The following is a 14,963-nucleotide window of genomic DNA, read 5'->3' as shown; positions in this document are numbered from 1 at the left end:
GGCAACCTTAAATACCTTTTCTCATAATTGGATGCACTTGTCTATGAAGTTCAAGGCTTAATGAGCTCACCAAACCAATTGTGTGTTCCAATTAATCAGTGCTAAGTAGTTACAGGTATTCAAATCAACAGAATGACAAGTGTGCCCACATTTTTGCATAGCCTATTTTTCACATCGGATTTAATTTCATACAACTTAATATTGCTACACTAAAAATCTTTGTCTGGACAATACCCCAGTACTCAGCTTTTATTAGAAAATGAATGGCATGCATTTTCTGTAACGACAGATTAAATTATTATGCAGCCTCAGAGGGGTGCCCAAACTTTTTCATACAACTGTATATACTTTTTTATTTGTTGTCCTCTGTCGCCATCTTCTGGTTTCTTGTGATTAGTGTGTCCATATGCTGTCATATGGGTACCTAATTCACACTTGATTTTTCACTATATTTCAGAATGTTTGATTCTTACAGAGCTGCCTGCAATTTAACATCACGAGCTGAACCTCTATCATTGCCACAAGCGCATTGAAGCATATGATTAAAGCATATGATTTGTCTAGTTATGTTCCTCTGTAAACTGGTCATCTCTGCATACCCGTTGCAACAATGGTTGATGCGTATTTATAAAACCCACTTAGGCCCCACTCCCCCCTATGGGGCGGCAGGGTAGCCTAGTGGTTAGAGCGTTGGACTAGTAGCCGGAAGGTTGCAAGTTCACTTAGGCCCCACTCCCCCCTATGGGGCGGCATGGTAGCCTAGTGGTTAGAGCGTTGGACTAGTAGCCGGAAGGTTGCAAGTTCAAACCCCCGACCTGACAAGGTACAAATCTGCCGTTCTGCCCCTGAACAGGCAGTTAACCCACTGTTCCTAGGCTGTCATTGAAAATAAGAATTTGTTCTTAACTGACTTGCCTGGTTAAATAAAGGTAAAATTAAAAAAATCTGAGATATCTACTGCAGCCCTCATCCTCCACATACAACACCTGTTCTGCCAGTCACATTCTGTTAAAGGTCCACACATCCCTGGGTCGCTTGTCTTTTCAGTTCGCTGCAGGTAGCGACTGGACCTTGCTGCAACAATCAAACTGGACAATTTTATCTCAATCTCTTCATTTAAAGACTCAGTCATGGATACTCTTACTGACAGTTGTGGTAGCTTTGCGTGATGTATTGTTGTCTCTACCTTCTTGCCCTTTCTGCTGTTGTCTGTGACCAATAATGTTTGTACCATGTGTTGTGCTGCTACCATGTTGTGTTGCTAACATGTTGTTGTCATGTTGTGTTGCTACCCATGCTGTGTTGTCATGTGTTGCTGCCTTGCTATGTTGTTGTTTTAGGTCTCTATGTAGTGTTGTCTCTCTTGTCGTTGTAAATAAGAATTTGTTCTTAACTGAATAGCTTAGTTAAATAAAAATAAAATGTAAAAGATTAAGGGGATTGGATGCATGTTTTAAATAAACGCCCCACAAGAGAGTGGAGCTGAATGGAGAGCGAGAAGTTCTCAGCTGAGTTTATAAAACTGTAAAAATAGTGTTTTATGTACAACATTTTCAACAAATTAGGTTGCTTTTAAACCTGTCCCTATTGCAGAATGCAGCCTTTTGACACAGCATGTACTAATGCCAACTTTCATCCACATTTGCATTGGTCCCCTCGTTTGGTGATTTGGCATTTAGGCTGTGACAACGAAAATGCATCAGCCAGACCTACAATACGTTATAGCAGGGAACTTTGGTTCGGTGAGCTTATTGTAATTATGAAAATAATTTTGTCAAACAGATTGTGAACCCAAATTTGTAATTTAGATTCTAGAGTGGGGACAATAAAAACATAAATAATTTGGTTAAGAGTGTAGGGGCAGATTTATGTAATATTGTCTATGAGATTTAGTTTCTATTTACTTCGTTTGATTCTTAACAATGGGCTAAAATACAGGGTAATTACTGTGCTTGGCAGCAAGGACACTACTGTTATTCCCCACACTTATTTTATTATTCGACTTCTTCCCAATTTTGCCATTGTAATCACATATTTTAAATCTCATGTGCCTACTTGTGTCTTTGAAAATGAATTATGTGAGGCAATGTATTTGTGCAGCCATTCATGGATTAAAAAAAAAAAAGTTATACAAATAAAGACAGGGTATTAAATGCTCCAGGAATTAAATATAATTTTTGCCATTTTAGTTTTGTGCACATGCTAGGCAGCTCAAAAACTTGTCATATGTTGTCTATGTAGAATACGGTGATGACAAGGATCTTCAACTAGTAGGCTTAAACCAGATTTTTCCTGAAGGTTTGAGAAATTAATGGTTATAACAAGAACATTTTCCAAACACCCATCACTTGGGAAACATAGATCAGGGGTGGCCAACCCTCCTGGGGAGCAAGCAAGAGTTTCTTCCAGCCCGATTTTCAAGAGATTGTTCACCCAAATTACAAAATACGAAATGTTTGAGTCCTTATCTTGAAAGCAGTCTATGGACAAGGAGACCGCAATCTATGATTTGGTTACCCACTGCCATTAACCATTAATATTTCCATTAATATTTCCACCACAGAGCCTTGGTCTTTCTACCTGACAACAGGGATCAACCCCTGCTTCCAACCATTCGCACTGTTTCTGGTATTTGCCTGTCTTCCGATCTCATTTCATTACTGTCAGAATAAACTGTCAAACCACCTAAAAATATGCATAAAAAATATTATTATACTTTAAATTTCATCCCCAAATATCGCAAAGTAACAAATTCGTCCAATTTTGAGTATTCATTTAATGTTCAAAGCATACTGAATACATCTGATCTGTGTTTTTATTTTATTATTTAAATCCACTCTGGTCATAGGCCTTATGTCAAAATGCCTAGGATTGCAGGAAATTGGCTTTGAAACAGTAGGCTACTATTTTCCCTGTCTAGGGGTTGTACTAGGGGAGAATGAAATTCACATAGAAAATCTCACCCCAAGCTTTCTTCAAAAGTTGGTAGCCCTGTTCTTATGTTATTGAGCATGAACTGATATTTTGCTGTTGTGTAGATAGTGATATCTTCTCATCCTAAGACATGAAATCCATCCAAATCAGGCGTTCTCAGTCTGCCTTTAAATAAGAAAATAAAGCATCCCCTTATATTTCCCTACATGTCTGAGTAGGTCTAATGGTATGAAAATGTTTGGTCACAGTATTAACATGCCACAGCATATCATCAGAGAACAAAGATTGTGTTATTTTCAGCTAGTCTATATGCTAATACTTTGTGGCTTATTTCCATGCATTTACTATAATTCACTTCTCTTTTTGACCTGCACTGTTAGAGGAATTTTACTGTACCCTGCAATTAAATCTGCAATCTTGTGCATGTCACTAATAAACACCACAATATAACAAGGACAATGTTGAGGAAGTTTAAACAGGATACTATAAATGATTTACTTTTTCGATAAATGAGTAATTTTAGCTGAAGGATCTATATATATGCCTGTTATCCTATCTGCCAACCCTTTCTCTGGACAAGAAACTGAAAGGAAACTGCATTCCCCACATTGTTCAAATGTTCGCTAAACCATGGGGAAGGAGCATGATCTTTCTATTTCCCTCTCTCTCACACACACACACACACACACACACACACACACACACACACACACACACACACACACACACACACACACACACACACACACACACACACACACACACACACACACACACACACACACACACACAGAAACACACAGAAACACACAGAAACACACACCTGACTCACCCACCTGGTATGCTTTACTCATTAACTCACTGGGAAGTCCGGAGGAATCCAAAGACAGGAGTCATGAGTCATACTGTCACCTTGCCTGGATAAGATGTCACAACGAAATGCCAACTGTAAAGATAAAGTTGCACACAAAATGCACAATGTCATCAATTCGATTAACACACATTACTGTTTTCCATTGGGTTGGACTGGTTGTTTGACAAGGCAGAACACTCATCACTTACATTTACTTACATTTACATTTTGATTCAGTGATTCACTAGTATTAATTATGAGTCACTATTACTGTAGACATGACAGAATAAGGCTGTATCATAGACATGTCCATTCTTGTCTGCTCATGCCCATTGCTCAGTGTTTGTGTTTCCAAAACTCCTGCCCTGTGGAGTTTTAGGGATTCCCATACATGCCCTCCCTCCACCCTGTCCTCCTCCCTTCCCCCAGTAAGATGCAGATTATGGGCTTTAAAGTTTTCCCTGAAACTCCCATCCACCCAACAGACATAATCTAACTGCACCACTAGTGTTGTGAAAAAGGTTTATATTCCAATGTTATGAGACATTTTTTTGCAGAATATAGTTAATGGAGATTTGCTGTTCTCTTTGTTGTGAAAATTAAACTATTCTCAGGCTGAAACCTGTATGTGTGTCTTTTCTGCACGCACACTCAATATTACTGTTTATGTGCAGATAACCCAAGGTTGTGTAATAACAAGGTCTCCCATCTTTCCATGCACAGACGTTGTTGTTCCTCAAAAAGTACTTCATGTGCCAGGAGTTTCCTACCCTGTCCGGTCCACTCAGTCATGTGACTCCATAGAACATCTAAAGAGAACATGTCAAAAAAGGACTATCATAACATGAGATAAAAGAAAGTAATGACCTTACATACCTAGACTTGAATTACAGTCAGATTAATCATACGGTTTTGTGCCACAGTGGAATAAACATTTATTTTATTGCACTTTAGGTAATACTTTCCACGACCTTGTAAAATGATTAATTGTCTTGCTATACAGGTTAATGATCAGATCATGGTTCACCCATACAGACAGAGAGACTAAAAATGGCAACAAACTGGTCTTTTTTTCAAGTTCAACTGGGTCATTTCAGACGTGTCAGTCATTAGTCATGTTCTGTCAGTAAGGTCAGATAAACAGTGGTTACCACTGTGTATGTTCCTGTCAGTGTGGTCTGGTAACACATGGAGATAGTTGATGCGTATGATTGTGTTTCTTCCTGTGTTGTGCAAATAGAAAGACCCCTGGATATCACTGTGTTGTTCACACCACACACATTAAACAATAGTCGATTGGCATCAAGGATAAATACAGTGAATTCGGAAAGTATTCAGACCCCTTCCATTCTTCCACATGTTGTTACGTTACAGCCTTATTCTGAAATGGAAGAAAACATTTTTTCCCCTCGTCAAACTTCACACAATACCCCATAATGACAAAGCGAAAAACATTTGCAAATGTATTAAAAATATTTATTTACATAAGTATTCAGACCCTTTGCTATGAGACTCAGAATTGAGCTCAGGTACATCCTGTTTCCATTGATCACCCTTGATATTTATACAACTTGATTGGAGTCCACATCTGTGGTAAATTCAAAGGATTGGACATGATTTGAAAAGGCACACACCTGTCTATTTAAGGTCCCATAGTTGACAGTGCATGTCAGAGCAAAGACGAAGCCATGAGGTCGAAGGAATTGTCCGTAGAGCGCAGAGACAGGATTGTGTCGAGGGACAGATCTGGAAAGGGTAAAAAAGGTCTGCAGCAGTGAAGGTCCCTAAGAGCACAGAGGCCTCCATCATTCTTAAATGGAAGAAGTTTGGAATCACCAAGACTCTTCCTAGAGCTGGCCGCCTGGCCAAAATGAGCAATCAGGGGAGAATGGCCTTGGTCAGGGAGGTGACAAGGAACACGATGGTCACTCTGGCAGAGCGACCAGAGTTCCTCTGTGGAGATGGGAGAACCTTCCAGAAGAACAACCTTCTCTGCAGCACTCCACCAATCAGGCCTTTATGGCAGAGTGCCCAGACGGAAGCCACTCTTCAGTAAAAGGCACATGAGAACCTCTTTGGAGTTTGCCTAAAGGCACCTAAAGGACTCTCAGATCATGAGAAAGAAGATTCTCTGGTCTGATGAGACCAAGATTAAACTATTTGGCCTGAATGCCAAGTGTCATGTCTGGAGGAAACCTGGCACCATCCCTACGGTGAAGCATGGTGGTGGCAGCATCATGCTGTGGGGATGTTTTTCAGCCTCAGGGACTGGGAGACTTGTCAGGATTGAGGTAAAGATGAACAGAGCAAAGTACAGAGAGATCCTTAGAGAGAACCTGCACCAGATCACTCAGTACCTCAGACTGGGGGCGAAGGTTCACCTTCCGACTGGACAATGACCCTAAGCACACAGCCAAGACAAAGCAGGAGTGGCTTCGTGACAAGTCTATGAATGTCCTTGAGTGGCCCAGCCAGAGTCTGGACTGGAACCCGATCGAACATCTCTGGGGAGACCTGAAAATAGCTGTGCAGCGACGCTCTCCATCCAACCTGACAGGGCTTGAGAGGATCTGCAGAGAGGAGGTGCTCCAACAAAGTACTGAGTAAAGGGTCTGAATACTTATGTGAATGGTATTTCAGTTCTTTTTTTTAATTCATGCAAACATTTTTAAAAACCTGTTTTTGCTTTGTCATAATGGGGTATTGCGTGTAGATTTATGAGGAGATTAAAAAAAACAATAATCCATTTTAGAATAAGGACGTAACATAATAAAATGTGGAAAAAGTCAAGTGGTCTGAATACATTCTGGATGCACTGTAAGCAGACATAGGAGTTTCCTAATTGTAATTGTAATGCAGTTCTGTCTCATTAGGTCTATCATTGTACAGAGGGATGAAATATTTGACAAAATAAAATGTATTGACATGCCTACTCAGCCAATATATGATCTATTCTGCAAGTAGCCAACTACATGCACTATAATCAGGCAAAATTATATTTAGCTTACTTTTAATCAACTAAATGAGTGAATTGTTTTGATTTTATTTAGGCTATTATTTGCATTTATGTAGGATTATGCACATTTCTCAAAACTTCAAATGCCCTCTGCAATGTTCTAACATAAACCTAATCTGTTTTTTTAAGGGGGTTCGTTTCATGTTGGATAAACGGCCACAATAATGATAATGCAGAATTGAAAAATGTGACAGTGCAATCCGCCTGGAAATCCCCCACCCTGTGTTGACTCCTCCCTCGGGCAACAATGATTTAACGCTGGTGTATGTAAAGTTCTGAATTACAACCAACACAGAAGCCAGTGTCAATGGACCTTCTTAGAGCGAGAATCCTCAACCACATGGATTGTAACACTGATGGTCGACATTATAAGGATGGGAAAGTTAAATCTTTCAATGAAGAGCGGCTGGACAGTGGCCTCGACTCTCTCAAAGATGAGGAATATAAAGTTGTCGCCTGTGAGCTCGAGCGTCTTCGTGTGGATTGTCTCCCACCGCAGAGAGACGAATGCGGCAATGAACCGTGGAAGGAACACATTTCAGAGGATGGAGACACGTACGTTGAGAAACTATAATACCATCTGTGGACATTCAAGTTTTTTTCCATGTCAGAAGATAGTTACACCAAGTCTACTATAAATAATGCATTGTTATTGTTATGTTTAGGCTACATAGGTAACCTAACGGACAGCTCGTTGGGCAATTCGACTAAGGGTCCTGGTTGAAATACCCGAGCCGACAAAGTGAAAATCAATCGATGTGCCCTTGAGCAAGGCACTTAACTCTAATTTGCTTCAGAGGCGCCTTACTACTATGGCATACCCTGCAAAACAATACATTTAACTGCACCTATCCGGTGAATGTGACAATATAAAAACAAATGTACGCTTATTTTTTTGTAGTTGAGTAATTTTTGCGCAAATGTGGGTGTCTTCCAGTGTGCAACAGTTATTATTAGCATTTGCATGCAAAGCAGCCTCTAAACAATGCACAAGGAAGGTATTGGGGGGAGTTACAGTCAGAGTGATTATTATGGTCATTGTGGACTGTACGTAAACAAAAGGCTATCAGAACGGAATGTACTATGGCCTGGGGTCAAATGGGCGGCGCTCACACTCTGCCCAGCCGGGAAAGTCCCAGGCCTCGTGCCAGAAACCACGCGCTGCAACGTACGCCAGTGCGTCAAGCCACCACTAGTAGAAATAGCTTGAGGGGGAAAGAGTGTGAAGTCTATGAAGTGCTGCCGTTAAAGTGCTGCTCATTAAACATTTTAAACCCCTACATGTCATATTCATGTTAATTTATTTTGTTTAATAATCTGAGCAGTTAAATAATACATCCCATTTTTCTTATATATATATTTTTTTTTATCTATGCAGGCTTCTCCACCTTGCCATTATCCATGAAGCCAAGGACTGTGCAAGGAAGATGATAGAGCTGTCATGCAATGAGCCTTTCCTCAATCAATATAACCACCAGAGACAGGTAAATACAGCTAAAACCTGCACAAATAGATGCATAGGTAGAATACCAGGTGTATGTGTATGTACGAGAGAGTGAAGTATATGCTTACAACAACGTTTTTTCTGTGTGAGACCCATACTTCCAGTTCCTAACCAAATCCCTCCTCCCCCATAGACTCCTCTCCACCTGGCTGTGATCACAGAGCAGGCTGAGATAGTGGAGCGTCTCCTTATGGCTGGCTGTGACCCCACGCTAGTGGACGACAGTGGCAACACAGCCCTTCACATCGCCTGCAGGAAGGGCTCTCTCACCTGCTTCAGTGTCCTCACCCAGACCCGGGGCTGCTCTACCCAGCTCCCAGCCATTATGGCCACGCCAAACTACAGTGGTAAGAAGGGTCTAGTCTATTTTCTGTTACTTGTTTCAGCTAGTAGGGAATCTGTGGCCATACTGAAACTTAAGCAATTACTAAATAATGTTTAACAACTGCAGTAATTGCAGTTACTACACAGGTATAAGGGCAGCTTAATGTAAAGTGTTATCCTTTTCTCTGACCATTGGTCTTCCTCTGCTCTCTGTTTCAGGTCAGAACTGTTTGCATCTGGTCTCTATCCATGGCTTCCTCTCACTAGTGGAGAGCCTTGTTGATCTCGGAGCTGACATCGATGCACAGGTATGCATGCAACAGCTTAGTCTTTCTTCAACCCTACCCTCACAAAAGTTCACTCATTTGACTATAATGTCATGCACATTTAATAAAAAGCATCCAGATGATGTGTATTTTCCGTTAACTTATTTGGTACTTGTTTGTCCCTTGGTGTTCCAGGAGCAGTGCAATGGCCGCAGCCCTCTCCACCTGGCTGTTGACCTACAGAACCTGGACTTGGTGCTGCTCCTGGTCAGTAAAGGGGCGAATGTCAACAGCCTGACCTATGGCGGTCACACGCCGTACCACTTGACCTACGGACGCCAGAACGCCTCCATCGAAAGGGAACTGTATGAGCTGACAGCTCAGGAGCTGAGAAAACTGCCAGACAGTGAGTCTGAGGACAGTGAGGAGGAGGAGGGACAGTCTGATGATGAAGTGGTGAGTGTGACGTAAATCTGATGTGAGTTTATTTGGACTGTGAGTGTGTGACACATCGCTACTGTGTGTGATTGCTTATGTAGGGTATAGGGTTTTGTCATATAGTTGTGTAGTGATACTAAACTGTGACAATGGTTCAGCATATCTAGCTGTATGTCATGAGCGAACCCAGCAGATTAGACGTTATAGATAGTCATGAGTGAACTTTGCTCTAATCCACCTTCTCCTTTCCTTTCGCAGGTGACATGTTGGTATGATGACGTTCAATGGAATGGGTGCCATTAGAAAATAGACCACAGAACATCCAAAGAACAGTAGTACAGGCAGAGACAGAAGCTCATCTGTGCACAGGCTTTAGCTTTGGTACAGTCGCATGCTGAAGTGGTGCCAACCTCAGAGGTAGAGGATGGCAGAAGACTGGTATAGCAGGGGTACAACAGACTGAGAAAGTGATGATGGACAGTGTGAACCACTGAGAAGATGCCAGATAAACAAAATGGATGCCAATAAATAAGTCTTTATGGCTCTGAAAGAGACTCATTATCACAGCATACATCCAACCAACGATGTAATAACACCTACATGTATTATATTGTAAATGGATGTGAATACAAAGATTTATATTTTTAAATGTTTAAAGTTTGAGTATTGTAAATGATTTCCATTGTTTGTGGAAAGGTAAAGCAAGCCACACACTCCAGTAAATTAAAACAATACATATTTAACATTGCCTTGATTTCTGGTGTTTTTCCATCTGTTGGAGTCATACCTCTTTACGAGACTGAATCATGCAATTATTGTTAAATAAATTACACATTGTTAAAGACTAACACACTATTATGCAGATAAAATGGCACATCACAAATGCCCGAACAGAATACTCAAGACTCAAGTCCCAAGATGCTGGTCTATCAGGCTTGTGAATGAGTTACAGCCATATGATGAGCTGTACCATCTATCCATGGACTTGTATAGGTAATTAGTATTGTTATTATAGCTGAGCACACTGGCATTTCCTGTAAGGGTGGGGCCAAGACTGGCAGCAGTGAACAATTTCCCTGGGGAGTCAGAGCTTCCCAGACATAAGGAAGTCTCAGATGTTTAACGTGATTAAGGTCATGTGATGAGGGATATCCAGTAACTTTGATTACCTGTGTGTGTGTGTGTGTGTGTACAAACAGTCTGGTAGAACTCAGAGACTATTGTCAGTGTGGTTATTGTCATGCGTATAAGTACAAGCTTAAAAGCTCATGGGAATCTACCACTGAGCTACTGATTTTCATACTACAAAGTTGAGTCATTTTGCCTTGTCGGTCTACTTTTCAGTGGTGCATTCTCAAAGAAACCTCTGCAGGTGAAGGCAAATTATTTAGTCATAGCATGCTCCCTCAAAGCCCAAAGTGATCAGGAAACACAAGAGGGACAGGCAGGCCATTCAGAAAAGAGTCCCGAGGGGGAATAAGAGAAGCTCATATGACTCGGCCTGACAAGGAGAAATGACAAAGCCTTCGGATGGTAAATCCAGACCATCTTCATGAAGGGGAAAATACAGTGCATTTGGAAATTATTCAGACCCCTTGACTTTTTCCACATTTTGTTAGATTAGACTTATTCTAAAATTGATTAAATCGTTTTTTTCTTCATCAACCTACACATAATACCCCATGACAAAGCAAAAACAGGTTTTTAGAATTTTTTCAAATATACAAAACCCCTGAAATTTCACATTTACTTCAGTATTCAGACCCTTTACTCAGTACTTTGTTAAAGCACCTTTGGCAGCAATTACAGCCTTGAGTCTCCTTGGGTATGACGCTACAAGCTTGGCACACCTGTATTTGGGGAGTCTCTCCCATTCTTCTCTGCAGATCCTCTTCAAGCTTTGTCAGGTTGGATAGGGAGTGTCACTGCACAGCTATTTTCAGGTCTCTCCAGAGATATTCGATTGGGTTCAAGTCTGGGCCACTCAATGACATTCAGAGACTTTGTCCCGAAGTCACTCCTGCATTGTCTTGGCTATGTGTTTAAGGTCATTGTCCAGTTGGAAGGTGAACCTTTGCCCCAGTCTGAGGTCCTGAACGCTCTGGAGCAGGTTTTCATCAATGATTTCTCTGTACTTTGCTCTGTTCATCTTTCCCTCCATCCTGACTAGTCTCCCAGCCCTGAAAAACATCCCCACAGCATGATTCTGCCACCACCATGCTTCACCGTAGGGATGGTGCCAGGTTTCCTCCAGACATGACACTTGGTATTCAGGCCAATGAGTTTAATCTGTGTTTCATCAGACCAGATAATATTGTTTCTCATGGTCTGAGGGTCCTTTAGGTGCCTTTTGGCAGACTCCAAGGAGGCTGTCATGTGCCTTTTACTGAAGAGTGGCTTCCGTCTGACCACTCTACCATAAAGGCCTGATTGGTGTAGTGCGGCAGATAGTTCCCCTTCTGGAAGGTTCTCCCATCTCCAGAGGAACTCTGGAGCTCCATCAGAGTGACCATCGGGTCCTTGGTCACCTCCCTGACCAAGCCTCGGAGCTCTACGGACAATTCCTTCGACCTCATGTCTTGGTTTTTGCTCTGACATGCACTGTCAACTGTGGGACCTTATATAGACAGGTGTGCCTCTTTCCAAATCATGCCCAATCAATTGAATTGACCACAGGTGGACTCCAATCAAGTTGTAGAAACATCAAGGACCATGAATGGAAACAGGATGCATAAATGTGAACACTTATGTAAATGTCATCATTGAAGATGAGGTAATTCCATTTTAGGTGATTGCTAAAAATCAGAGTTGTCTTTGATAAGACATTTGTGGATGTGAATATTAAGTTTATAATGCACACATGCTTACAACCACTTCAAGAATGCTGTACATCCCGCAGTCTAGACGGGGAATAAGAGGATCTTCAATCTCATTGCTCAACTTTCAAATATTATTGTATTGCATCACTAATGTGCTGAGCAGTGTGGACAACTTATTTCAAAAGATCGGAATCCATTTGCCTTTGTTAAGTAAAATAAGACATTCAGGGATTTCTATAGCACACACACAATCATGGTGTCAAATAACAGTCAGCATAAGGCTTTGGGTCTATGCACCATATCTGTATGGGGAAAGAAAACGTACCAGGATTTGAGTTTCTCGAAAACATTCTCTTTAATTGAACAGCGTAAATGTACAGCAAAAAAGAAGTCAGGGCTTTCGTTCTGAAGATCAGTCAGGGCTTTCGTTCTGAAGATCAGTGGTAGTGTTCTGTCATATTTCTAGGGTAGTCTCCCCTCTAGACTGGAACACATGGAAACACTCAATCTCGCTCTGACAGGGACACAAGGTGGACATCGATCTCGGTCTCTGTCAGGATCCTGTAAATGGAGAGAGACAAATACTGATTTTGCCTGGGTCTTTTTACATAACCTATCTGTCCAAAAGATTGAATTTCTATTTACACTCATGACTTCCTATGTTCTTTTTTGCACCAAGCTTCAAAAAGTTCCATCACTATTAAACAATTCCCATGGAGACTCACCTGAATTTAGGGTCTTCCGTTGTAATGACACCGATCTCTAGCTCGGAGGGCTTGAAGTCAATGGACAGTACCGTAGACAAACAAGTTATCGCAGTCTGTAAACAAAAGAGGATTAAACTCAAACTATTTCAAATCGGGACTATTTTGCTGATTTAAGTTTTATTATTCTACATGCCAAGGGGTAAGGTATTTTACCTCGATTGTTTGCGCAAAGGTCCAGTCCAGTTTCTTCTTGACCTTTTTCTCCAGGAAGGTGGTGGCCTCTGTCTGTTTGACACCAGCAGCAGTGGCCTTGAAGCCACAATAGTATCCTGCAGGGTCACACTTATACACCTGGGGACCACACTCCTCGTCCACACCAATCACTATCATGCCTGCAACAATGGATAATTTTTATTAATTGAGACCAAAACTAAAAGCATCTTAGCTAAGAATGCAACTTTCTTACTCTGCATTTTCCTCCCAAAAATATATATTTTTTTTACATTTTAGTCATTTAGCAGATGCTCTTATCCAGAGTGACTTACAGTTAGTGCAGTCATCTTAAGATAGCTAGGTGAGAACCACATATCGCAGTCATAGTAAGTACATTTTTCTTCAATAAATAAGTTATCAGCAATGTCAGTGCAAGTAGGAAAAGTGCAATTTTTTAGGGGGAGGGGGGGATAAGACAGATGTCTTATTTAAGATACTCTTTGAAAAGGTAGGGTTTCAGACGTTTTCATAAGATGGGTAGGGACTCTGCTTTCCTGACGTTTTTATTAGTGAGGAACAACAGTCGTACGGTTAATTTTAAACAGAATTGTAACACTTACAGCAACCCAGAGGTCTCATCTCAGCATTCTGTGTGTACACCTGAGAGATGTCAGCCATCCTCTTACACAGCATGTCCACTGGGATCTCATAGCCATACTTGTACTTCCAGTTGGCTGCTTCGTAGCGAGCTCTCTGGACTTGAGACTTGCTGTCAGCTGAACACAGATTAATCGGTTATGTCATTATTACAGAAATTAATTAATACACTCCATGAAGTTCATCTTATGTCTGTATTAGATATTTCAACCTTAAAATATTTCCCACCCGTCATTCCGGACATGACACAGCCAATGTTTTCTGTGATTTTGAATAGGTGTGTGACTGTGGAGGCATCAAGAAGCTTGTCCTGTGGGAGAGATTGAAGAGCACATCTCATTACTGCCTGTAACATCGCATAGGCATATTGATAACAGCGCAATGAATTAGTCATGAAGGGTGTTCTTACTGGAACTTTCTTCTGTGTGACGACAACTGCACAGTCTTGTCCTCGGATAGCTAATGAGGTAAGGCCACCTTGATTGATAGCCTTGAATGCATATTCTGGGGAAATAAACAACAGGAAAACATTAGGCATCACTCCAGACTGTTGTTTATGGAAGAGATAACAGATTCAAAGCGGCAACTTCTGTCAAATAACGTTACACGAGTAGTTCTTAAGTTAGCAAATTTCAAGCGCTGCAGGAACTGTTGACAGATTTGAATTAGACGTTAGCTGGGATAGCTACTTAGCTGGCTAACTAGCTAATTGATTAGCTACTAGTTAGCAAGCATAATAAATGTCTTACGCGTTAGGATCTGAAAATGTTAACATACATTATCCGTTCACTGACAGAATCAAACAGCTAGCTAAAGATAATATGCCTAACTTAAGTAACATGTTCCTTAACATTACTAGCTAGCTAAATTACTAGCTTACGTTAGTTTGCTACCGGTGATGACTGCGCAAGTTAGTATTTTTTCTTGTCTTCATAACGATCCCATACTAACCGACTTGGTAGAGTCTGCCCTCTGGAGAGAATATGGTAATATGTCGGTCAAATCCTGCACTCGACCCTCGGGACATTGTGTTGGTAAACAAGCAAATATGTATAAAAGTTGAAACTGAAAATAGAGCTGCTCAGGGAAAAACGATGCACGGCAATGACCCCCGGAAGTAGTTCTCGGGAACAGTAGATTCATGTTCGGGTCAAGCGAAGAAGGGGCGTGGTTTACTCACACTGGTTTGATGAATGCGTTTATATATATATAATCTAGGACTCAAAGTGATT

The 14,963-nt window shown here is 41.1% G+C and overlaps 2 protein-coding genes across 2 annotated transcripts; one reads left to right on the top strand and one right to left on the bottom strand.

Moving 5' to 3' along the window:
- Positions 1-7,067: 7,067 nt before the first annotated feature.
- On the top strand, positions 7,068-10,083 carry LOC135525697 (NF-kappa-B inhibitor alpha-like). Its single transcript, XM_064953486.1, has 6 exons — positions 7,068-7,358; positions 8,182-8,287; positions 8,441-8,654; positions 8,851-8,939; positions 9,093-9,353; positions 9,594-10,083. Exons 1-6 carry the CDS (start codon positions 7,111-7,113, stop codon positions 9,636-9,638), a joined length of 963 nt encoding a protein of 320 aa, XP_064809558.1. The 5' UTR covers positions 7,068-7,110; the 3' UTR covers positions 9,639-10,083.
- Positions 10,084-12,484: 2,401 nt separating this feature from the next.
- LOC135525695 (proteasome subunit alpha type-6-like) lies at positions 12,485-14,853 on the bottom strand. Its single transcript, XM_064953485.1, has 7 exons — positions 14,683-14,853; positions 14,141-14,235; positions 13,960-14,041; positions 13,695-13,850; positions 13,075-13,253; positions 12,880-12,974; positions 12,485-12,715 (listed from the first exon to the last, which is right to left on the bottom strand). Exons 1-7 carry the CDS (start codon positions 14,756-14,758, stop codon positions 12,658-12,660), a joined length of 741 nt encoding a protein of 246 aa, XP_064809557.1. The 5' UTR covers positions 14,759-14,853; the 3' UTR covers positions 12,485-12,657.
- Positions 14,854-14,963: the final 110 nt, after the last annotated feature.

Source organism: Oncorhynchus masou, chromosome 32, assembly GCF_036934945.1.
Source record: "Oncorhynchus masou masou isolate Uvic2021 chromosome 32, UVic_Omas_1.1, whole genome shotgun sequence".
Lineage (NCBI taxonomy): Eukaryota > Metazoa > Chordata > Actinopteri > Salmoniformes > Salmonidae > Oncorhynchus > Oncorhynchus masou.
Note: the sequence above shows the minus strand (reverse complement) of the source record. Positions and strands in the feature narration are given on the sequence as shown.